This window comes from Staurois parvus, unplaced genomic scaffold (assembly GCF_062004578.1).
Source record: "Staurois parvus isolate SC_StPar_1 unplaced genomic scaffold, SC_StPar_1.0 ptg000017l, whole genome shotgun sequence".
NCBI lineage: Eukaryota > Metazoa > Chordata > Amphibia > Anura > Ranidae > Staurois > Staurois parvus.
The window spans coordinates 9,807,161-9,830,676 of NW_028317813.1; the positions used below are offsets into that span (position 1 = coordinate 9,807,161).

At 44.4% G+C, this 23,516-nt stretch overlaps 1 protein-coding gene across 1 annotated transcript in view; it reads right to left on the reverse strand.

Moving 5' to 3' along the window:
- LMBR1L (limb development membrane protein 1 like) overlaps positions 1 to 6,017 on the reverse strand; it is a 124,798-nt gene extending 118,781 nt beyond the window's left edge. The window contains exon 1 of the mRNA XM_089679536.1: positions 5,798 to 6,017. Coding sequence (XP_089535662.1) covers positions 5,798 to 5,863 — 66 coding nt within the window. The 5' untranslated portion in view covers positions 5,864 to 6,017. The remainder of the gene's footprint in view (positions 1 to 5,797) is intronic.
- Between the last annotated feature and the right edge of the window lie 17,499 nt (positions 6,018 to 23,516).

Sequence of the window (23,516 nt, forward strand, 5' to 3'; positions counted from 1 at the left end):
ATTCCCATCACAAGGAATGCATGCATCCATGGTGATAGAAATAATTAGTGACCAGTCCTCTTTATGGAGAGATATGGAGTCAATAAGACCCCACATCTCTCCACTACAACGTAAAGCATTAGATAAAAAAAAAAAAACATTGATCTAGTGCTATGTGAAGAAAAAAAAAAAAAAAAAAAAAAGAAGAAGAAGAAGAAGGCAGCCTTGTTTACAAGGCGCTGGAACTGGAAATGGCGTCGCTCCAGTTCTCCAAGGGCATCAAGATGAGTGGAGGCTCTCTTTCCTTCACCTATCTCTATGCCTATTGCAAGGATTGTTCGGTGGTGTTTCAGGTAAGGAGGAGAACCACCGAGTGGCGGCAGCGCCGGGCAGGGTTATTTTCACCACTTGTATCGGTGCTTATTTTAATTTTGGCCAACAGGGGTGTTTTTGGCCACCAAAATTTCATTGCACCCCCAATTCATACCCCTTGAAATTTTCCACATTTTGTTATGTTTCAACCGAAAATATAAATGTATTGTATTGGGATTTTATGTGATAGACCAACACAAAGTGACACATAATTGTAAAGTGGAAGGAAAATGATAAATGGTTTTCAACACTTTTTACAAATAAATATCTAAAAAGTGTGGGGTGCATTTGTATTCAGCCCCCCTGAGTCAATACTTTGTAGAACCACCTTTGGCTGCAATTACAGCTGCAAGTATTTTGGGGGATGTCTCTACCAGCTTTGCACATCTAGAGTGACATTTTTGCCCATTTTTCTTTGAAAAATAGCTCAAGCTCTGTCAGATTGGATGGAGAGCGTCTGAACAGCAATTTTCAAGTCTTGCCACAGATTCTCAATTGGATTTAGATCCGGACTTTGACTGGGCCATTCTAACACATGAATATGCTTTGATCTAAACCAGGGGTCTCCAAACTTTATAAACAAAGGGCCAGTTTAGTGTCCTTCAGATTTTAGGGGGCCAGACTGTTAGCAGTGAGTAGAAAATACTCCATCATTTGTTTTAGTGGGGAGAATAGTGCCCTGTTAGTATGTTTAGGAATAAACGCGCCCCATTGTTAATATCAGTGGGAGGAATAGCACTCCATCATTGCTGTCTGTGAGAGAACAGTGCCCCATCATTGGTGTCAATGGGAGGAATGGTGCCCCACCATTGGTGTCAATGGGAGGAATGGTGCCCCACCATTGGTGTCAATGGGAGGAATGGTGCCCCACCATTGGTGTCAATGGGAGGAATGGTGCCCCACCATTGGTGTCAGTGAATGGAAACAGTGCCTCAAGAGCCAGACAAAAGGCAAGCAAAGGGCCATATCCAGCCCCCGGACCACAGATTGGACAACTGATCTAAACCATTCCATTGTAGCTCTTGTTGTAGGTTTAGGGTCGTTGTCCTGCTGGAAGCTGAACCAATGCCCCAGTCTCAAGTCTTCTGCAGACTAACAGGTTTACTTCTAAGATTGCCCTGTATTTGGCTCCATCCATCTTCCCATCAACTCTGACCAGCTTCCCTGTCCCTACTGAACAAAAAGCATGCTGCCACCACATTTCATGGTGGGGATGGTATGTTCAGGGTGGTGTGCAGTGTTAGTTTTCCACCTCACATAGCGCTTTGGTTTTAGGCAAAAAAATCATCCAACCAGAGCACCTTCTTCCACGTTTGCTGTGGCCCCCACATGGCTTCTCGCAGACTGCAAATGGGACTTCTTATGGCTTTCTTTCAACAATGGCTTTCTTCTTGCCACTCTTCCATAAAGACCAGATTTGTGGAGTGCACAACTAATAGTTGTCCTGTGGACAGATTCTCCCACCTGAGCTGTGGATCTCTGCAGCTCCTCCAGAGTTACCATGGACCTCTTGGCTGCTTCTCTGATTAATGCCCTCCTTGCCTGGCCTGTCAGTTTAGGTGGACGGCCATGTCTTGGTAGGTTTGCAGTTGTGCCATACTTTTTCCATTTTCAGATGATGGATTGAACAGTGCTCCGCGAGATGTTCATAGCCTGAGATATTATTTTATAACCTAACCCAGCTTTAAACTTCTCCATCACTTTATCCCCGACCTGTCTGGTGTGCTCCTTGGCCTTTGTTATGCTGTTTGCTCACTAATGTTCTTTAAAAAAAACCTCTGAGGGCTTCACAGAACAGCTGCATGTATACAGAGATTAAATTACACACAAGTGGACTCTATTTACTAATTAGGCGACTTCTGAAGGCAATTGGATCCACTAGATTTTAGTTAGGGGTATAAGAGTAAAGAAAGCTGAATACAAATGCACGCCACACTTTTTAAATATTTATATGTAAAAAAAATTTGAAAACCATTTATCATTTTCCATCCACTTTACAATTATGTGCCACTTTGTGTTGGTCTATCACAAATACCCCTATCCCAAAAATACATCTTTTTGGTTGTAACATGACAAAATGTGGAAAATTTCAAAGGGGTATGAATACTTTTTCAAGGCGCTGTATCTCCCCTTGGTGCAAACTGTAGAAAATTACAAGTGGAAGAATGGCATTTGTCCTGGCTTTAGGCAGTATTTCACTGGTGACACTGCAGGCCCCCACCCCCCCATTTTGAATTGTGCAGGAAATCTGAGTAGATCTATATTAGAGGGTGGTCACTGGCTCTTAACCATCAACCAGCACCACCCCCAACATTCCTTGATTGATATAGTCTGCACACAAAGAGGAGACCAAAGCACTGTGACTGAGACATCAGGACAAGTTGAGCATTTTCATTCATCATCAGTGTAGAGCTACAGAAGTCAATGCTAATGGAAAGCATGACATTCATGGAAATGGACATGCACCAGTATGTTCACAACTACCATCAGAAGAACAAAAGAAGTCAGTAGAGGCTCTCCAGTACAAATTTCAGGGGGGAGCCAACTATGCTCCTTTTTCGTAAAATTGGCCATACATCATGCAAATCCTGATGAACAGAGCTTATTTAATTCTGTGGGTGGCCCCATCACCACCATCCTGCCCAACATAAAAAATAAATAAAAAAAAATAAAAATTTATAAATATATATTTACTATCAAAAGACCTCAATAGAAAATGGCCAACTGAACAGCAGCTGCATCCAATTAGCTACTGTTCAGATATTTTGACAGTCCGATGGGTCTGCTGTCAAGATTTTTTTCCTTCAACCTAAAGAAGGCTGAGCAAAAAAAAATAAAAAAATCTACGTGTATGGCCAACATAAGAATATATAAACCCAACATGTCATATTCCTGATATGTGCCTGCTGTACCATGTACTTGTATGAAAACGTATCCTGTTCTCTTTGCATTGCTTCCTTTGTGTTCCTGGCAGTCCCTCTGCTTTCCTATTAAAAGCTGACCACACTAGGCAGGAGAGCACAGCATGGTCAGTTATCTAGCTATGCTCGGAACTCCAACGCGCTCTCCAAATGACCAATCATCTGCTCACACCCTGCCTGCACAACCATTTAAAGGGAAGTTCAGTGTATGCCTGTTTCTCCTCTTCCAGCTCTCGGTTCTCAGCTGCATAAGGAGCTTAGAGGAAATGTGATCACTTAAACAGGGAGAAAAGAGGTATTTATAATGTTTTTTATATCTATACCCAAATGTTTTGCCTATATTTAAGCTAAAAAAGTTGTTTTACAAGGTGAGGGTTGACATATACTTTAATTTTGGAGAATGGTGATAAAGCGGGTACCACAGTGGCTAAATGGTTAGCACTTATACTTGGAAGTACTAGGGTCATTGGTTCGAATCCCAACCATGGCACCACCTGCCTGGAGTTTGCATGTTCTCCCTGTGCCTGCGTGAGTTTCCTCCAGGTACTCCGGTTTCCTCCCACACTCTAAAGACATGCTGGTAGGTTAATTGGATCCTGTCTAAATTGGCCCTAGTATATGTATGTATGTATGAATGTGAGTTAGGGACCTTAGATTGTACAACCCTTGAGGGTTAGGAACTGATGTGAATGTACTATATATGTAAAGTGCTGCGTAAATTGATGGCGCTATATAAGTACCTGAATAAATAATTAAAAAAAGCCCACCCTGAGACAGACAATTGTTCACATATATTACTAGATCTACATAGGCAGTGCTATCCACGATAACTGACAATTATCAAAGCCTGAATGATCAAAAACATTCTCCAATCACACCAAAATATACAAATGGTAAAAGAAAGTAAAAAATGTCTTATTTATTTGATCATTCAGGTAGTATATGTACGAATAGCCTTATAAATATAAAATACAATCATCATTCAAATCATTTCATCAATATACTGGCACCATAAAACTGGCCACTGGGAATTTCAGAACTGTCAGCTTTCAAAAACCTGTCCTACTAAACGTTCAGGGGTTCGTTCACATGGGCGCCAGTCGGTGGGGCTCTCAAAGGAGCACCCCTGCTGGCTGCACCTGTGGTGTTTCCAGGACTCTCCCGTTTCCCCGAAGTAAGCAGGAGGAACTCAGGGAACATCCATTTCCTTTTGCAACAAATGACCTGGAAGTACCGTGTATTCTGTCACTTCCAGGGTCACAGCTGTCATTCCTTGGCTAGTGTAGATGAGAATGCAGCTATGCAAACTTGACCTGTGCTGGAATAGTTGCACTGCAAGACAGGGAAGACTTAGGGGGGGTCTAATAGACCACCAATGTCTCCATAAAGATTGTAAGCTCCATGAGCAGGGCCCTCATATTCCTTCTGTACTGAAATGTATTGTAATTGTACCAGGGGCAGACTGACAACTCATAGGGCCTTCGGGCAATAGGGGATCATGGGGCCTGTGTCCTTGCCCACACTCAAAAAAGCCTATAAAAAAAAATGGTACCAGGGGCATGTCATGGGGCCCCCTACTGACCCCAGGCCCTCGGGCAGTGTCCGAGTGCTCGAATGGTCAGTCCGTCCCTGAATTGTACTGTCGCTCTTATATTGTAAAGCGCTGCGCAAACTGTTGGCGCTATATAAATCCTGTATAATAATAGCGACCTGATATTACATAAGGGGCTTCTTAGCCCCCTTGTGATAGCAATAAAGTAAATAAAGTATTTAAAAAAAATTGTATAAAATAAAATCAAAATAAAGCACCCTGTCAAAAAGCGCAGTGTCCAGAGAGCATGTGTATGTAAACATGAATGGTGTCGTACATGTGAGGTCTTGTTGCGAATGTCGGAGTGCAAGTAATAATTCTAGGGCCCCATTTACTCTGAACGGATGAGCTGTGAAGGCATTTAAAGCCTCACCTATAGAGAATTTCAGGTATGGTCGTTTTTGTGCAATTCCACAAGACTGGCCATGTCGGGAATCTATCTACACGACAACCCATTTTATACACCTTACAAGAATTGGGCGCAATATTGTGTTTGTTTGCTGTTCATTTTAGCAGATTTATTCTGGAAAATAGGAGTCTGATAAATAACTGCAAATACCACCTAAAACAAAATCGCTCGAGCACCATTTTATTTTCCAGGGTCTCCGCTTTCAGAAAATTATTGTTTGGGATGGTTTACAAAAAAACAAACATTTTAACGTATGCAAAAAAAAAAAAAAAATGAGGAGGGGGCTGGCAAGGGGATCAGTACTCTCTCCCCACCTATGGGGATCTGATGACTGAGGTGCCCCGAATCCCCCCCATACCACAGTGAAGTATAAGAGAGGTCCAGGAGGCTGTGTCCTGACCTCCACTGGGGGACAGTTGAGTGATCCACAGGTGACACCCCCCCCCCCCCTTAACCCACCCACAATAGTCCCTGAGCCCCGGCACCGAGCCGGTTACCCCGCACCCCTTCCAGCCCGGCACTCACTATGCATTCCCGGACCCAGTCGTGGAAGAGCTGCTCTCTAAGGGACACATCTTGATCGGCTTCCATTCTCCGGTAGCATGGCGCCCCCCGGAGCTGGTTCCACCTTCGTCGGAGAAGAGCGATAACGACTCCAGTGTTCCTGGCCCGCCTGTACTCACGACCGCCGCCGCGACCCGACTGATGATAGCCTCCACTACCCTCTCCCTGCACACCTCCTACGGCCGTGCAGACTCCGCCCACTCCTGTGCTTCAGGCGAACACGCAAACAGGATCGTTCGTTCTGATTGGCGGAATTGGCGGAGTGAGGAGTGACGGCGACAATAACCGTTGGCTATTATGTGGGAGGGAGGGAGCGGAGCGTGGCTGTGCGATAGATAGAGGCATAGTCCGTTGACATCGTTAGAACGGCGCTCAGAGGTAAGGAAGGGACATGGCCTGTGCTAGGGAGAAGGACCTGGAAGGAGGGGGACCTGGAAGGAGGGAGACATGGCCTGTGCTGGGGAGAAGGACCTGGAAGAAGGGAGACGTGGCCTGTGCTGGGGAGAAGGACCTGGAAGAAGGGTGACCTGGAAGAAGAGAGACGTGGCCTGTTCTGGGGAGAAGGACCTGGAAGAAGGGTGACCTGGAAGAAGAGAGACGTGGCCTGTGCTGGGGAGAAGGACCTGGAAGGAGGGGGACCTGGAAGGAGGGAGACATGGCCTGTGCTGGGGAGAAGGACCTGGAAGAAGGGAGACGTGGCCTGTGCTGGGGAGAAGGACCTGGAAGAAGGGAGACGTGGCCTGTTCTGGGGAGAAGGACCTGGAAGAAGGAAGACGTGGCCTGTGCTGGGGAGAAGGACCTGGAAGAAGGGAGACGTGGCCTGTTCTGGGGAGAAGGACCTGGAAGAAGGGTGACCTGGAAGAAGAGAGACGTGGCCTGTGCTGGGGAGAAGGACCTGGAAGGAAGGGGGACGTGGCCTGTGCTGGGGAGAAGGACCTGGAAGGAGGGGGACGTGGCCTGTGCTGGGGAGAAGGACCTGGAAGGAGGCGGACGTGGCCTGCGCTGGGGAGAAGGACCTGGAAGAAGGCGGACGTGGCCTGCGCTGGGGAGAAGGACCTGGAAGAAGGCGGACGTGGCCTGCGCTGGGGAGAGGGACCTGGAAGAAGGCGGACGTGGCCTGCGCTGGGGAGGAGGAGCTGGGAGGAGGGGGACGCGGCCTGCTTTGGGGAGGAGGAGCTGGGAGGAGGGGGACGCGGCCTGCGTTGGGGAGGAGGAGCTGGGAGGAGGGGGACGCGGCCTGCGTTGGGGAGGAGGAGCTGGGAGGAGGGGGACGCGGCCTGCGTTGGGGAGGAGGAGCTGGGAGGAGGGGGACGCGGCCTGCGTTGGGGAGGAGGAGCTGGGAGGAGGGGGACGCGGCCTGCGTTGGGAAGGAGGAGCTGGGAGGAGGGGGACGCGGCCTGCGTGGGGATGGAGGAGCTGGGAGGAGGGGGACGCGTCGTGCGTTGGGAAGGAGGACCTGGGAGGAGGGGGACGCGCCGTGCGTTGGGAAGGAGGACCTGGGAGGAGGGGGACGCGTCGTGCGTTGGGAAGGAGGACCTGGGAGGAGGGGGACGCGTCGTGCGTTGGGAAGGAGGACCTGGGAGGAGGGGGACGTGGCCTGCGTTGGGAAGGAGGACCTGGGAGGAGGGGGACGCGGCCTGCGTTGGGAAGGAGGATCTGGGAGGAGGGGGACGCGGCCTGCGTTGGGAAGGAGGACCTGGAAGAAGGGGGACGCGGCCTGCGTTGGGAAGGAGGACCTGGAAGGAGGGGGACGCGGCCTGCGCTGGGGAGAGGGACCTGGAAGGAGGCGGACGCGGCCTGCGCTGGGGAGGAGGAGCTGGGAGGAGGGGGACGCGGCCTGCGCTGGGGAGGAGGAGCTGGGAGGAGGGGGACGCGGCCTGCTTTGGGGAGGAGGGGGACGCGGCCTGCTTTGGGGAGGAGGGGGACGCGGCCTGCTTTGGGGAGGAGGGGGACGCGGCCTGCTTTGGGGAGGAGGGGGACGCGGCCTGCTTTGGGGAGGAGGAGCTGGGAGGAGGGGGACGCGGCCTGCGTTGGAAAGGAGGAGCTGGGAGGAGGGGGACGCGGCCTGCGTTGGGAAGGAGGAGCTGGGAGGAGGGGGACGCGGCCTGCGTTGGGAAGGAGGACCTGGGAGGAGGGGGACGCGGCCTGCGTTGGGAAGGAGGACCTGGGAGGAGGGGGACGCGGCCTGCGTTGGGAAGGAGGACCTGGGAGGAGGGGGACGCGGCCTGCGTTGGGAAGGAGGACCTGGGAGGAGGGGGACGCGGCCTGCGTTGGGAAGGAGGACCTGGAAGGAGGGGGACGCGGCCTGCGTTGGGAAGGAGGACCTGGAAGGAGGGGGACGCGGCCTGCGTTGGGAAGGAGGACCTGGAAGGAGGGGGACGCGGCCTGCGTTGGGAAGGAGGACCTGGAAGGAGGGGGACGTGGCCTGCGTTGGGAAGGAGGACCTGGAAGGAGGGGTACACGGCCTGCGTTGGGGAGGAGGACCTGGGAGGAGGGGCTCGCGGCCTGCGTTGGGCAGAAGGTTCAGAAGGAGAGGACATAGTATCACCTTGTAAGTGTTCTTGTATGCCCTACATGGAGGATAGTCCCTAGACATAGGCAGCCTCATTTATCTTCTGTGCTGGGTGACACCTCACTCCCTACATGGAACATATTCCTTATCACTACATTCCAGAGAAGACGCACACATACAGAGTGTGCTATCCAGCCAGAGATAGGGGAAAATACAGCTTCTTACCACATCACTTTATCACTACAGAACATGGCACATAATGGCCAGTGAAGGACATTGTATAGAACAAGACAGCCTAGGATATTCTGTGACGTAATGAGAACACTTTTTGGTGGTATGGCCCTTTTACCTGACCTGCACCTAATTGAGGAACAATTTGCACCAATTTCTGTACCAACAAATGTACCAGATTCAGGTAGTTCTTACTTTTAGAAAATGTTTTTAACCAATCCTGAAATTTCATACATGTAAAATCTGCATTTTTTTTTTTGCTAGAAAATGATTTAGAAACCCTAAACATCTTATTTTTTTTCAGAAGAAGCTCTGGAAAACAAACCGATGGGTGTTGCAATTTTTTTATGTCACACGGTAGTTGCACAGCAGTTTTTGAAACTTTTTGGGGAAAAAAATACACTTTGAATTTTAGTTAATGCAGACAGACTATAATACCCAATTGTTATGTAAAATATAAAAGATGATGTTACACCAAATAATTAGATACTATACATGTCACTCTTTAAAATTGTGGGCACCTGTGGAATGGTGATAAACTACTATACATTATCCATAGGCAACACTTTAACCACTTGCCGACCTTATAAAATTTAGCAAACAGGTAATTTTTCTCCTTCATGTGCGTTGATGAGACTGCACTGATGAGGTGGTACTGATAGGCGGCACTGATATGCAACAATGATGGGCACTGATAGCACTGCTGGGCACAGGTGGGTGGCACTGATCATCAGTGCCCTGATGACCGGTGCCGATCCCTCCTCTGACAATTGCCGATTATCAGCAGTACTTTACTCACGCTGTGACAGCATGAGGAAAGTGCAGCCGATAAACGGTTACTGCATTTACCGGTGATCTGCTGTGTCATTGATCACGTGGTAAAAGGCCACTGTGATTGGCCTTTTACCACATTATGCAATAAACAGCACAAATATGCAATAAAAAAATTAATAAATACACACTGCAATAAAAAATACAAAATGAAAATAAAGTCCCGATCCAAAATCAATAGTGAAAAATAAAACACTTTTTTTTTTAAATATAGTGCGGTGTAGTATTTGAGCACTATTTCATTGGAAACACGGGTCAAAAGTTTTTTTGGGAAAAGGACTTTCATGAATATTTTTTTATATATATTTTTTTTAAAAATTATTTTTCACTATTGATTTAGAGTGGGACTTATTAATTTTCATTTTGTATTTTTTATTGCAGTGTGTATTCATTTTTTGTTTTATTACATATTTGCGCTGTTTTGATGTTTTATGTAATAGTCAATACTACACGGGTTATGCTGCCACATGTGGAGTTGTGGCAGGCTCCCTTACAGTTTTCCCACTATATATGGTGTTCCAGAGCACAGGGTGGCATCTGGACATGTGTTTTTTCCTCTTATAGGGTGATATACTGGCTGTGACAGTGGTTTAAAGGGATGGACCATTCAGCCCTTCTATAGGGATTCCTTACCTACACTGCTTAACAGCATCTGTCTGATAGCTATTCTGCCTTCCTCAACTACTGAGTTCATTTCGATCCATCCAGGTTAAACAAGCACAAGGGTGTATGTATTTTGGGGGAGGGGATGCATAGGCTTTGCTAAGAGTGTATCACAGGATAGAGGGTTTTGCATTGCATGCTACAAAATTGAGGCTTAGGTTAGCTGGGAGGGATTATGCCTGGGCAGGGATTACTGCCAATTTTTTTATGCCCAATGTTCATTCACCTGAAGGCGCCAACATAATCCATGTATTAATGACTGTTAAATCCTCTGTGTCCTGTGATGTTTTCCAAAAAACGATTTTACAGGTAAACCAAAAATCCTAATATGCATTCCAGATCTCCTCCTAGAAGCCTGGTAGAACAAATCCTTTAACTACTTGCCCTCCTGAGAATTTACCCCCCTTCCTTACGAGGCCATTTTTTTTTTGCGTTACTGTAAATGACAATTGAGCGGGCATGCAACGCTGCACCCAAATTAAATTTACATCCTTTTTTTTCCTATGAATTGAGCTTTCTTTCGGTGGTATTTGATCACCTGTGTGGGTTTTTTTATTTGTTTGCTATATATATATATATATATATATATATATATATACAGTTGTGGCCAAAATTATTCAACCCCCACTGAAATTGAGTGTTTTGGCCAGTTTGACATTGCTTTTGATCATTCAGTCATCTTGCTTACATTTACATTAAAGAGGCACTTGTAGGTCAGACAAATATAACATAACAGTTATAATGAAATAACCACAAATGTCTTTTCTGTGCTCACAGCATTATCAGTTTTATTCAACCCCCAAGTGACATTCAATCTTAGTACTTAGTACAGCATCCTTTTACAGTTATAACAGCTTTTAAACGTGAAGCATAGCTTGACACAAGTGTCTTGCAGCGATCTACGGGTATCTTCGCCCATTCTTCATGGGCAAAGGCCTCCAGTTCAGTCACATTCTTAGGCTTGCGCACTGCAACTGCTTTCTTTAAGTCCCACCAGAGGTTCTCAATCGGATTTAAGTCTGGTGACTGCGATGGCCACTCCAAAATGTTCCAGCCTTTCTTCTGCAACCATGCTCTAGTGGACTTGGAGGTATGCTTGGGATCATTGTCCTGTTGAAAGGTCCAACGTCTCCCAAGCCTCAGGTGTGTGACGGACTGCATCACGTTTCCATCCAATATCTCCTGGTACTGAAGAGAATTCATGGTACCTTGCACACGCTGAAGCTTCCCTGTACCTGCAGAAGCAAAACAGCCCCAAAGCATGATTGACCCTCCACCATGCTTCACAGTAGGCAAGGTGTTCTTTTCATCATAGGCCTTGTTCTTCCTCCTCCAAACATAGCGTTGATCCATGGGCCCAAACAGTTCTAATTTTGTTTCATCAGTCCACAGAACACTATCCCACAACTTTTGTGGTTTGTCCACATGGCTTTTGGCATACTGCAGTCGACTCTTCTTATTCTTTGGAGACAGCAAGGGGGTACGCCTGGGAGTTCTGGCACGGAGGCCTTCATTACGCAGTGTGCGTCTTATTGTCTGGGCTGAAACTTCTGTACCCACATCTGACAAATCTTTTCTCAGTTCCTCAGCAGTCACACGGGGACTTCTCTCCACTCTACGCTTCAGGTAGCGCACAGCAGTCGAAGTCAGCATCTTCTTTCTGCCACGACCAGGTAGCGTTTCAACAGTGCCCTTTGCCTTGAATTTGCGAATGATGCTTCCTAAGGTGTCTCTTGGTATGTTTAACATCTTTGCAATCTTCTTATAGCCATTGCCCTTCCTGTGAAGAGAAATCACCTCTTCTCTTGTCTTCCTGGACCATTCTCTTGCCTTCACCATGTTTGTAACCACACCAGTAAATGTCTAGAAGGAGCTGAGTATCACAGTCATTTTAAAGCTGCCTAATTGGTGCTTATTATGCTTGATTGCTGCTCGGTGACATCCACAGGTGTTTTCAATACCTGATGGAAAGCACCTGTATGAACCTCTGTTCTTCAGAGTGGTAGTCTTTAAGGGGTTGAATAATTGTGGCAATGAAGAAACCACATAAGAACCATTTACTACTGTATTACATAAACAATTGATGTCATTTTAGTTGCATTTGGGTAGTTACAACGTCCTTGTAGGATTTGATTCTGAATACAATTCCAAATGTACACTATAGTCCCTAAACCCCTTTACAGCATTGGGGGTTGAATAATTTTGGCCACAACTGTATATATATATATATATACAGTCAGGTCCATAAATATTGGGACATCCACACAATTCTAACATTTTTGGCTCTATACACCACCAGAATGGATTTGAAATGCAGCAAACAAGATGTGCTTTAACTGCAGACTGTCAGCTTTAATTTGAGGGTATTTACATTCAAATCAGGTGAACGGTGTAGGAATTACAACAGTTTACATATGTGCCTCCCACTTGTTAAGGGACCAAAAGTAATGGGACAGAATAATAATCAGAAATCAAACTTTCACTTTTTAATGGTTGCAAATCCTTTGCAGTCAATTACAGCCTTAAGTCTGGAACGCATAGACATCACCAGACGCAGGGTTTCATCCCTGGTGATGCTCTGTCAGGCCTCTACTGCAACTGTCTTCAGTTCCTGCTTGTTCTTGGGGCATTTTCCCTTCAGTTTTGTATTCAGCAAGTGAAATGCATGCTCAATCCGATTCAGGTCAGGTGATTGACTTGGCCATTGCATAACATTCCACTTCTTTCCCTTAAAAAACTCTTTGGTTGCTTTTGCAGTATGCTTTGGGTCATTGTCCATCTGCACTGTGAAGCGAGTTCCGAAGCATTTGGCTGAATATGAGTAGATAATATTGCCCGAAACACTTCAGAATTCATCCTGCTGCTTTTGTCAGCAGTCACATCATCAATAAATACAAGAGAACCAGTTCCATTGGCAGCCATACATGCCCACGCCATGACACTACCACCACCATGCTTCACTGATGAGGTGGTATGCTTAGGATCATGAGCAGTTCCTTTCCTTCTCCATACTCTTCTCTTCCCATCACTCTGGTACAAGTTGATCTTGGTCTCATCTGTCCATAGGATGTTGTTCCAGAACTGTGAAGGCTTTTTTAGATGTCGTTTGGCAAACTCTAATCTGACCTTCCTGTTTTTGAGGCTCACCAATGGTTTACATCTTGTGGTGAACCCTCTGTATTCACTCTGGTGAAGTCTTCTCTTTATTGTTGACTTTGACACACATACACCTACCTCCTGGAGAGTGTTCTTGATCTGGTTAACTGTTGTGAAGGGTGTTTTCTTCACCAGGGAAAGAATTCTTCGGTCATCCACCACAGTTGTTTTCCGTGGTCTTCCGGGTCTTTTGGTGTTGCTGAGCTCACTGGTGCATTCCTTCTTTTTAAGAATGTTCCAAACAGTTGTTTTAGCCATGCCTAATGTTTTTGCTATCTCTCTGATGGGTTTGTTTTGTTTTTTCAGCCTAATGATGGCTTGCTTCACTGATAGTGACAGCTCTTTGGATCTCATCTTGAGAGTTGACAGCAACAGATTACAAATGCAAATAGCGCACTTGAAATGAACTCTGGACCTTTTATCTGCTCATTGTAATTGGGATAATGAGGGAATAACACACACCTGGCCATGGAACAGCTGAGAAGCCAATTGTCCCATTAGTTTTGGTCCCTTAACAAGTGGGAGGCACATATACAAACTGTTGTAATTCCTACACCGTTTACCTGATTTGTATGTAAATACCCTCAAATTAAAGCTGACAGTCTGCAGTTAAAGCACATCTTGTTTGTTTCATTTCAAATCCATTGTGGTGTTGTATAGAACCAAAAATGTTAGAATTGTGTTGATGTCCCAATATTTATGGACCATACTGTGTGTGTGTGTGTGTATATATATATATATATATATATATATATATATATATATATATATATATTCAAATTTAGGCCAAAATGTATTCTGCTACATGTCTGCTAAAACAAATCCAAATATGTGTAAATTAGTTGGTTCACGTGAAAGTTATAGCGTTTACAAATGGCAGTGTATATATACTAGGATTTTGTTAATTTTTACTAGTAATGGCGGCGATCAGTGACTTGTAGCGGGACTGCGGCGAGCATTCTGACACTGGGGGTAACTGACTTGGTTTCACTGACATCCCCAGTGAAACAAATACAGTGATCAGTGCTAATAAATAGGAATGGCACTGGGCAGGAAGAGGTTAACATGAAGGGCAATCAAAGGGTTAACTGTGTGCTGCTTTACTAAGTACTGTGTCCGTGTGATTCACTGTAAGCATACATCCAAAGCAGTGTGCACAAGCTGACAGGGAGGAGAACTGTTTTGTTTACAAACAGTTCTCCCCATCAGAGATGCTCGGCCAGGACCTGGTGATTGACAGCCGCGGGCACAAATAGCGGTGCGGGTAGGGCGCATGTGCTCCTTGTGTGCGGCCCCTACACAGAATACGTGATTTTGTGCACCCGTGTCGCCCTGTAGCAGTATTTCTGCTATAGGGCGGTTGGGAAGCGGTTAACAGGGAAAGGATTCCCAGGCACCAGTCATATCAGCCTGCTTGTTCATGCCCATGTATACCTTGTACAGTAAAAAGAAAAATAAACAGCCGACTGAGGTTGTAATCTTTCCCCACATAAGTTTCTTTGCTGTTTTATCCCCGCTAGAGGAATTTTCTCTTGCTTCCTGTCCCAGTGATAATGTAGGCACTGGAACAGGAGTTAAAGCGGAGCTCCACCGAAAAGGTTCCTTTGTCCCCTGCTCCCCATTAAGGATTGGGGAGGGGGTACCCGAATTTGCCAGGTACCCGCTCCCACTTCTGTGATCAGAAGCGGATTTTGACGTGACCGGTCCCAGAAGACTACGGGGCCATTCACAAAGCGCTGCGCTTCTCGCACATGCGCAGTGGGCAACCAGCTGTGAAGCCTCAAGCTCACACTGCCCACACTGAAGATGCCGGTGCCAGGAAGAGAAGACGGCTGGTGAGACCAGAGGGGGCGAGGACACAGCTGGATCCTGGGACAGGTAAGTAGCTGTATTTTAAAAATCGGCAGCTACAGTTTGTGTAGCAGCTGACATTTATTTTATTTTTTTTTAGGTGGAACTCCGCTTTAGGTGTCTTGTTCAATGCGATCCAAAACTAAAGGTAACCTTTTTGCTTTAAGGTGCATATAGTAAAATGAGCATAGAACACTTTATAACCATCATTTAGACTGCATTAATGATCATATCCGGTGATTCAAAATTCATGGCTTGGTTTGCAATTTTGGAATGTAAATTCGTAGAGGCAATTACTAGATTAACCGGTGAGAGATGATGACTACTTAGCAATTGCTCTTCACAACTTTGAAAGGAAATAACTACTAAAGTATGTTCTAATTAACTTGTTGCTCGCTTGACCTTATTTGGCAGCAGTCACCACTATATTGATGCTGTTTTAGTATGTTAGGACAATTTTACATTAATTAAGATGAATACTAGTAACTTTGAAAGTTAGCAGCTGCTTGTTTGTAGCTGACTATACACATAAAACCCACGTTATTAGACCCCTGAACCATATCCTGCTACAACACACAGGGAAATGGAATCAGATTGCCTTAACCACTTGAGCTCCAGAGGATTTACCCCCCTTAATGACCAGGCCTTTTTTTGCTGTTTGGCGCTGCACTAATTCAAATGATAATTGCGCGGTCATGCAATGCTGTACCCAAACGAAATTTACGTCCTTTTTTTCACACAAATAGAGCTTTCTTTTGGTGGTATTTGATCACCTGTGCGCTTTTTATTTTTTGCGCTATAAACAAAAAAAAACACAAATTTTGAAAAAAAAACAATATTTTCTACTTTCAGCTATAAAAAATATATCGTAAACTCAAAGTTAGTCATAAATTTAAGCCAAAATGTATTCTGCTACATGTTTTTGGTAAAAATCCCAATAAGTGTATATTGATTGCTTTGTGTGAAAGTTATAGCGTCTACAAACTATGGTATAGATACTGTAATTTATGCCTTTTTTTGCTATACAGCGCTGCACTAATTCAAATGATAATTGCGCGGTCATGCAATGCTGTACCCAAACAAAATTTACTTCCTTTTTTTCACACAAATAGAGCTTTCTTTTGGTGGTATTTGATCACCTGTGCGCTTTTTTATTTTTTGCGCTATAAACAAAAAAACCACAAAAATTTAGAAAAAAATATTTTCTACTTTCAGCTATAAAAAATATATCGTAAACTCAAAGTTAGTCATAAATTTAAGTCAAAATGTATTCTGCTACATGTTTTTGGTAAAAAAATCCCGTGCATTAGCGGGCAAACTGGCGCTATCTAGGAGGGGCGCTAACACTATCGGAAGTCACCAGTGACACTAATACAGTGATCAGTAAAAATCTGTTCACTGTAATCAATGACACTGGTGACAGGGCAGTGAAGGGGTTAACTGGGGGGGAGGGGGCGATCAAGGGGTTAAATGGGATTTCTGGTGCACTAGTGGGCAAACTGGCGCTATCTGGGAGGGGCGCTAACACTATCGGAAGTCTCCAGCGACACTGATACAGTGATCAGTAAAAATCTGTTCACTGATCAATGACACTGGTGACAGGGCAGTGAAGGGGTCAACTCGGGGGGGGCGATCAAGGGGTTAGACGGGATTATTGGTGTATTAGCGGGCAATCTGGCGCTATCTAGGAGGGGCGCTAACACTATCGGAAGTCGCCAGCGACACTGATACAGTGATCAGTAAAAATTGGTTCACTGATCAGTGACACTGGGGACAGGGCAGTGAAGGGGTTAACTGGGGGGAGGCGATCAAGGGGTTAAACGGGATTACTGGTGTACTGGCAGGCAATGTGGCGTTATCTGGGAGGGGCGCTAACACTATCGGAAGTCGCCAGCGACACTGATACAGTGATCAGTAAAAATCGGTTCACTGATCAGTGACACTGGTGACAGGGCAGTGAAGGGGTTAACTGGGGGGGGGGGGGCGATCAGGTGGTTAAATGTGACCTAGAGTGTTCTGTCAGTGTGTAGTGTTTTACTCACTGTTTGGATGTCTTCTTCTCTGTCTGGAACGGAATGTGTCCAGGCAGAGAAGAATGACATCATATCCTGCCCTGTCTAAATGTCAACACAGGACAGGATAGGACAGGGACCGATGGTGTGATTTCAGCCAGAAATCACTGGCTGAATCTAATGATTGATCCCTCCTGGATCGAATCATGTCACCCGCGGGTCGGCGGGAGCGCGCGCGTGCGCCCCCTACCCGCGAATGTGTCGGGAGCACATTTTAAAACGTGCTTTTGCGCTCCACTGCCGCCCTGCACACGTATATATACAGTGGCAGGGCGGCAAGCGGTTAATATTGTGTACACCGGGACATGCTGGGTTTCAGGTTCCCAGTTCATTTCCACAAAGACAAGGATAAGGCCTTCAGAACTGTCATAACAAAGGGTCTAGGAAGCTGACATTTAACAGAGGCCTCAATGGCTAGCGTACACGAGAAATAGAAAGGGGTGTTCTGGCAGGCAACAGAATTCTAGGTCCATGGTTATGAAGGGCAGAGGAGTATGAAGACATATTAAAGTGTAACTAAAGGCAAAACATTTTTTCTTGGATAGAGGAAGGGAGAGTTTTTTTTATTTGTCATTTGTGTCCCATTTGGGTAGATTTTCCTTCAGTGCCTATCCCATGGCCAAAACGGAAAGTGAGAGGAAATCCCTCCAAAGTGAGGAAATACCACTCACCAGATCTAGTGTCTACATTGGAAGATTTCCCCTCTATTAGTGTTCTGATGTCAACCCAAAATTTTGGATTTTCTTTTACTTTCACTTTTGAGGATAAAGTTAAACCAGTCAATTAGAGATGGTGAATCTCCCAGTGGCACAGACAGCAATGAAAACCTGAATGGCGGTCTAATCCCTTTCCACTCTATCCAAAACTTTAATAAAATATATATTTTTTTTTTACTTTAACCACTTTCCCTCCAGAGGATTTACCCCACTTCCTGACCAGGCCATTTTTTTTTTTGCGATACAGCGCTGCGTTACTTTAACTGACAATTGCACGGTCATGTAGCGCTGCACCCAAATGAAAGTTATGTCCTTTTTTCCCCACAAATAGAGCTTTCTTTCAGTGGTATTTTCTAGCTCCCTGGTCTCCACCTCCCACGCCCAACTGCAGGACTTCTCCAGGACTTCCCCCATCTTCTGGAACTCACTACCCCAATCCATCAGACTGTCACCTACCCTCCTCACCCTTAGGCGCACCCTGAAAACGCATCTCTTCAGGGAAGCCTACCCCACCCTCACCTAACAGCTGATCTCCTCCTACCACTCCATCCCCCACAGCCACTTCCTCCTGTGCCACTATCCCCTCCCTCCTAGATTGTAAGCTCGAAAGAGCAGGGCCCTCGAACCCCTCGTGTTTTGTCTTGTTACTGTATTGTCTCATGTACTGTCCCCCACTATAATGTACAGCGCTGAGCAAACCTTTCTGGCGCTATATAAATACTGTATAATAATAATCACCTTTGCATTTATTATTTTTTGTGCTCTAAACAAAAAAAAAAAAGACCGACAATTTTGTAAAAAAAAAAACTATTTTTGACTGTTTGCTACTAAACATGTCCAGTAAAAGAATTTTAAAAAATCCAATTTTGTAATAAATTTAGGCCAGAATTCTGCTACATGTCTTTGCTGGAAAAAAAAAATCTCAATACGTGTAAATTAATTGGTTTACATGAAAGTTATAGCATTTACAAATGGCGGTATATATACTGGAATTTTTTTTTTCTAGTAATGGCGGTGATCAGCATCTTATAGCGGGACTTCGACGGGCATTCTGACACTGGGGGTAACTGACTTGATGTCGCTGACATCTCCAGTGCCACCAATACAGTGATTGGTGCTAATAAAAAGCACTGACACTGTACTAATGGCACTTTGCACGAAGGGGTTAACGTGGGGCAATCAAAGGGTTAACTATGTGCTGTTTTATGTTGGCTGTGTGTGTTTCACTGTAAGCACACTGCTTTGTATGGCTCTGCTATGCAGAGCCATACAATGCGGTTTGCAGGAGCTGATAAAAGAGATCTGTGTTGTTTACATACAGGTCTCTCCTCCGTCGGAAATCCTCGGATCGCCAGGTGCCAGCGGGAATCACCGGCCGGGACCTGGTGATTGACAGCCGAGGCCACGAATGGCGGCACAGGTTCCCTACCTGCAAGTGCAAAATCACTTGTGTGTATATATACATGATTTTGCGCACCCGCGCCGCTCTTCAGCAGTATTTCTGCTATCGGGCGGCGCGGAAGCGGTTAAGGTACAAGCTCTCCATACTAAAATGTTATGCGATGCCTAGTTGACAGTTTTTGTGTATGTGTCATGGCAGTCTTAGAATAATGTGGTTCTCAGACTTTGCATTCTCCAAATAGCATATAGGTTTCTCATGATGAGCATCAGTACCAATAGTTGGCTGTTGAAATTCTGAGTGGTCTGCCGTAGGAATCTGATGATCTGATGTAAGATTACCAAGAATTGATTGATGAATTTGCTGGTAGGTTCAAAATCTATGAAAGGAGTAGATCTTGGGGCCGTTTCACACTATAAAAATGCAGTCCACATGCGTTCTGGATGCGTCTTTACATGCGCATTTTTTTTAATGCATTCCAGCTAATTTTTTTTCCCCCTTCTCTTCTATTTAAATAGGGACATGTGCTTTCCGGTGCAGTTTTTATGCGTTTTACCAGTACAGTTCTGTGCAGAATTGCAGCCTGTTTTCTTTTTTTCTGCAACCGTAATGCACTGGAACTGCAAGCACTAATGAGAACTGACACTGACAACCATATAACCTACTTTGTGTGCGTTTTGGATGCAGAAAAAAAGCAGCTGAAACACATGTAGTGTGAACTGGCCCTAAAACCTTTTTATTTTGCTGGAAAGACACAGAACAGTGATAGCAGATGGGTTTAGACTAGGTTCACACTTTGCACAAGAATCACACTGCGTTCCTGGTTCCCACTTGTGATGCCAGAAATGTAGCGAATCCTGTGCTTTTCCCATACTGCATTGCAATCGCATGGCGTCCGTGGGATCTGCGGCAAGTGTCAATGGTAAATTAACGATACCCTTAAACAGGTCGCAAAACGCAGTGCGATTGCCAGATATCGGATCGCATGTGACTGCTATGTGAAATGGGTGTAGGGAAAAAAGGGTCCTGAATCATTTTGGTGCGGATGTGATTTGAGCCATACAAAATATATGGCTCAAACCACACCACACAGACATCGCATGTAATGTGCACAGGAATGCGGTGTGATTCCTGTGTGAATGACATGCAGTGTCCCGCACCACACAAGTGTGAACCTAGTCTCAAGGAGAACTATAGGCATGCGAGTTCTGCTATTTTTACGGGGATTCAGTAGTTAAGAAATAATATGTATTATATCCATTACCACCACTGTAAAAGTCCAGGTTCTGTGTCTAGTAATGAGAGCATTTCCAACGTGTTTCATCAAGCTTGCTTTCATAGGTACATAGCTTCCATAATACAGTATGCTTTGGTTGCCTAAGGGCATGTGCACTTGCATTCTTGGGCTCTCTCCTGAAAACAAATGACCACCTCTAACGCACTGGGACACCACTGGACTATCTAGGTCCATTGCTAATGTCTGCTTATTATGACACTTTTGCATATAAACATTCCTGTTTTTTTGTAAAATTGTATTCTACAAAAAAAAACTTTGCATCCTTGCAAGGGCTAGGAATCTGTTAACTAATAAAAGTCCAAATGCAGAGAGCAGAAGAATTTGTCAGTGCACAAAGCTTTATGTCTTGTTGTACAGTTGTTTTTTTGCACTTCTTGAACAGATATAAAGTGCAGAATTCAAAAGTAAGCAGATCTGATATTTTTGTTTGGTAGATTTTAAATGCGCAAATGAAAAACCTTCTTAATACATAAAGCTGTAAAGAATTCCTCCAAAAACAAGGAAGGGCACAAACATCACTTGTCTACTACCTAAAACAATCTGAATCGTACACAGACGTCACAGAAAATTTCACAGCTGGAACCAAATGTTATTAACCAATATAGTGAAAGGGAGTACAAAGAAAATCGTAATTATTTTGAAACATTATGTGAAAACCTCAAGCTGTCATGGCAGCTGACCTATGGGAGACATAAAGAATGAAATCCATCCCAGATATTGGCACCACTGTTGCTACCCCAAGTCACTGTCAATTCTGCCCTTGACATGTGGTGGCGTACTGTGTCCTCAAACTGGAAGGCATCCTGCTGCCAAACAAAGTTGTGCAGGGTGCATGTTGCTTTGACTGCAGTGATAGCATTTTGTATATTTTGGTGGATAGGGGTGTGAAACGATTGATATTTATTGGAGAGGATGCCAAAAGCACACTACAACTGTCTGTGCCCCAGTGAGGCACCCTCCTCTCTACATTCAGTGAGCAACTTGAATAGGATCTTAGCAGGTGCTCGCTCCATCCTCTACAAAGAAAAGAGTAGATCAGGATCTATTGTTCCAAGTAGTGGACAGTTCTCTGGCAGGCCTAGTCTATTTTTCTGCAGAAGTTGTCCAAATAAGAAGTGTGCAAAAAAAAAGTCAGAGCTGGTTTCATAGAACCCTATGTCCACATATGTAAAGCAATCATTTGCATCTGCTACTGAAAATATAAATATATACATATATTTTATTTTTATTTTAAAAAAATGGCTGCTACTAGCTTGATATGTGTTTTCTATTAATTGCTCCGAAACATTTTGGGAAATTGCAATAATCCTAGAAAATATGAGAATACTTCGATTATTCTCTCTTCTGAGAGAATTATAAACTTTGTTTTTCAGTAAAACCCTTAAAAAAGATGGTATAACATGAAGGGTGGCTGCAACAGGAACCTCAAGAATCAAAGAAAGCTGAAGAGTGGTTCAACTGCTTCTCAGTACACAGATTATGTGTATGCAAGAGAACTGGATTTTCTAGACCAGTTCTGGAAATTAGGTGGTAAACTAAGATCTTTCATAAATTTTGTGTCTTAAAATCAGTTTCTGTAATATATGGCAATTCATAGTTTTTGGGGTTTTTTTGCATTTGTAGCATAGAGAGTAGTTGAGACACTTTCCAAGGTATCACTGATCCTTCCCAGGAGGATCATGGTTCAATCAGCCCCACACAGATTTCTGCCTTACCAGGGCCTCCACCTGCTATGCCTGAGGAGGAGGCAGCCATGTCATCTGTAATAGAGTTGACCCAGTACGAGCCTGTAATTTTTGCATTGTATATTGCTGAACTACTAAAACAAGTCCCAGATAAATATCTAGAACAAGCAAGGGTTGCTATCATACAAATTATAAAATCTTTTATTCCCCCTGACAAGACTAATTGAGCTCCTCTAGTCCCAGCTGTACCTCTCCCCACTGCTGGTCCAAATGCCAGCCACCCAACACTTCTCTTTCCATTTTACAACCAGGGTTCTTCCTGAGGCTGCTAGCAGTTCTTTGAGCTCTGGCTCACTAAACTCCCCTTTTGAAATGTTCCTGCATTGTTCCTTTGCCAACACCCCATGAGGAGTCCGTGTCACTGAAAATCTTTTAAGCAATCCGTAAGGGTGGCATTTTGACATTTTAGTTCAAGTTAAGTTTATAAGTATTTTATGTTTTTTTTACATGTTTTTGGCATAATTGTTTGCCTTTTGTGAAAACAGAAAATGGTTAAAATTTAACAAATTTTGCAATATTCAGAAAAAATATTATTTTTTGAGCAATTTGTATGTGTGTCTTTACATTGATTATGTGTCTGTAGCTCTGCGCTCAGAATTAATACAACTCCCCAATTATCCAAACACCTACAATTACTATAAATTTGTGTATTCTAGCACATTTGAGTGCTGTTGTCTCAAACACCAATATATCTTCATACATAAACTTGGATACGCTATCCCTTTTAATAATAAACATCTCACTATTGTGCTGCAATCTAAATTTCATCATATTAAAGTCAAATTTATAAACCCTAAAGTGCTGGTGCAAATAAATAAAATAAAAATTTAATGTGCAAAATAAAACAACGCCAAATTCATATGCATATTTCAGCATTAATTAATTTCCTTGAACCACAATCTTTATACAAAAATAAAGTGCTTGTGCAATAAAGTCAAAGATTTTATATATTACAAAAATGTTCCATGGAAATTTGAAGAGTTGAACTTGTGCGAGTCCACTGAAATCTGTTAACACCAATTTCTGTGCACAGAGAAGATACGCCCAAAGAGAAGCACACATAATCTGCTTATCAGATAGGATCTTTTAGTGCTTTTAAGGTCAAATGCACTTTGTAATCTGCCTCTATCCAAAAACAATGCAGCCGCTGTAGCAACATTCACACTAGAATGGCAATCAGCTGCTCTGCCAGATCAAATTGTAGCCA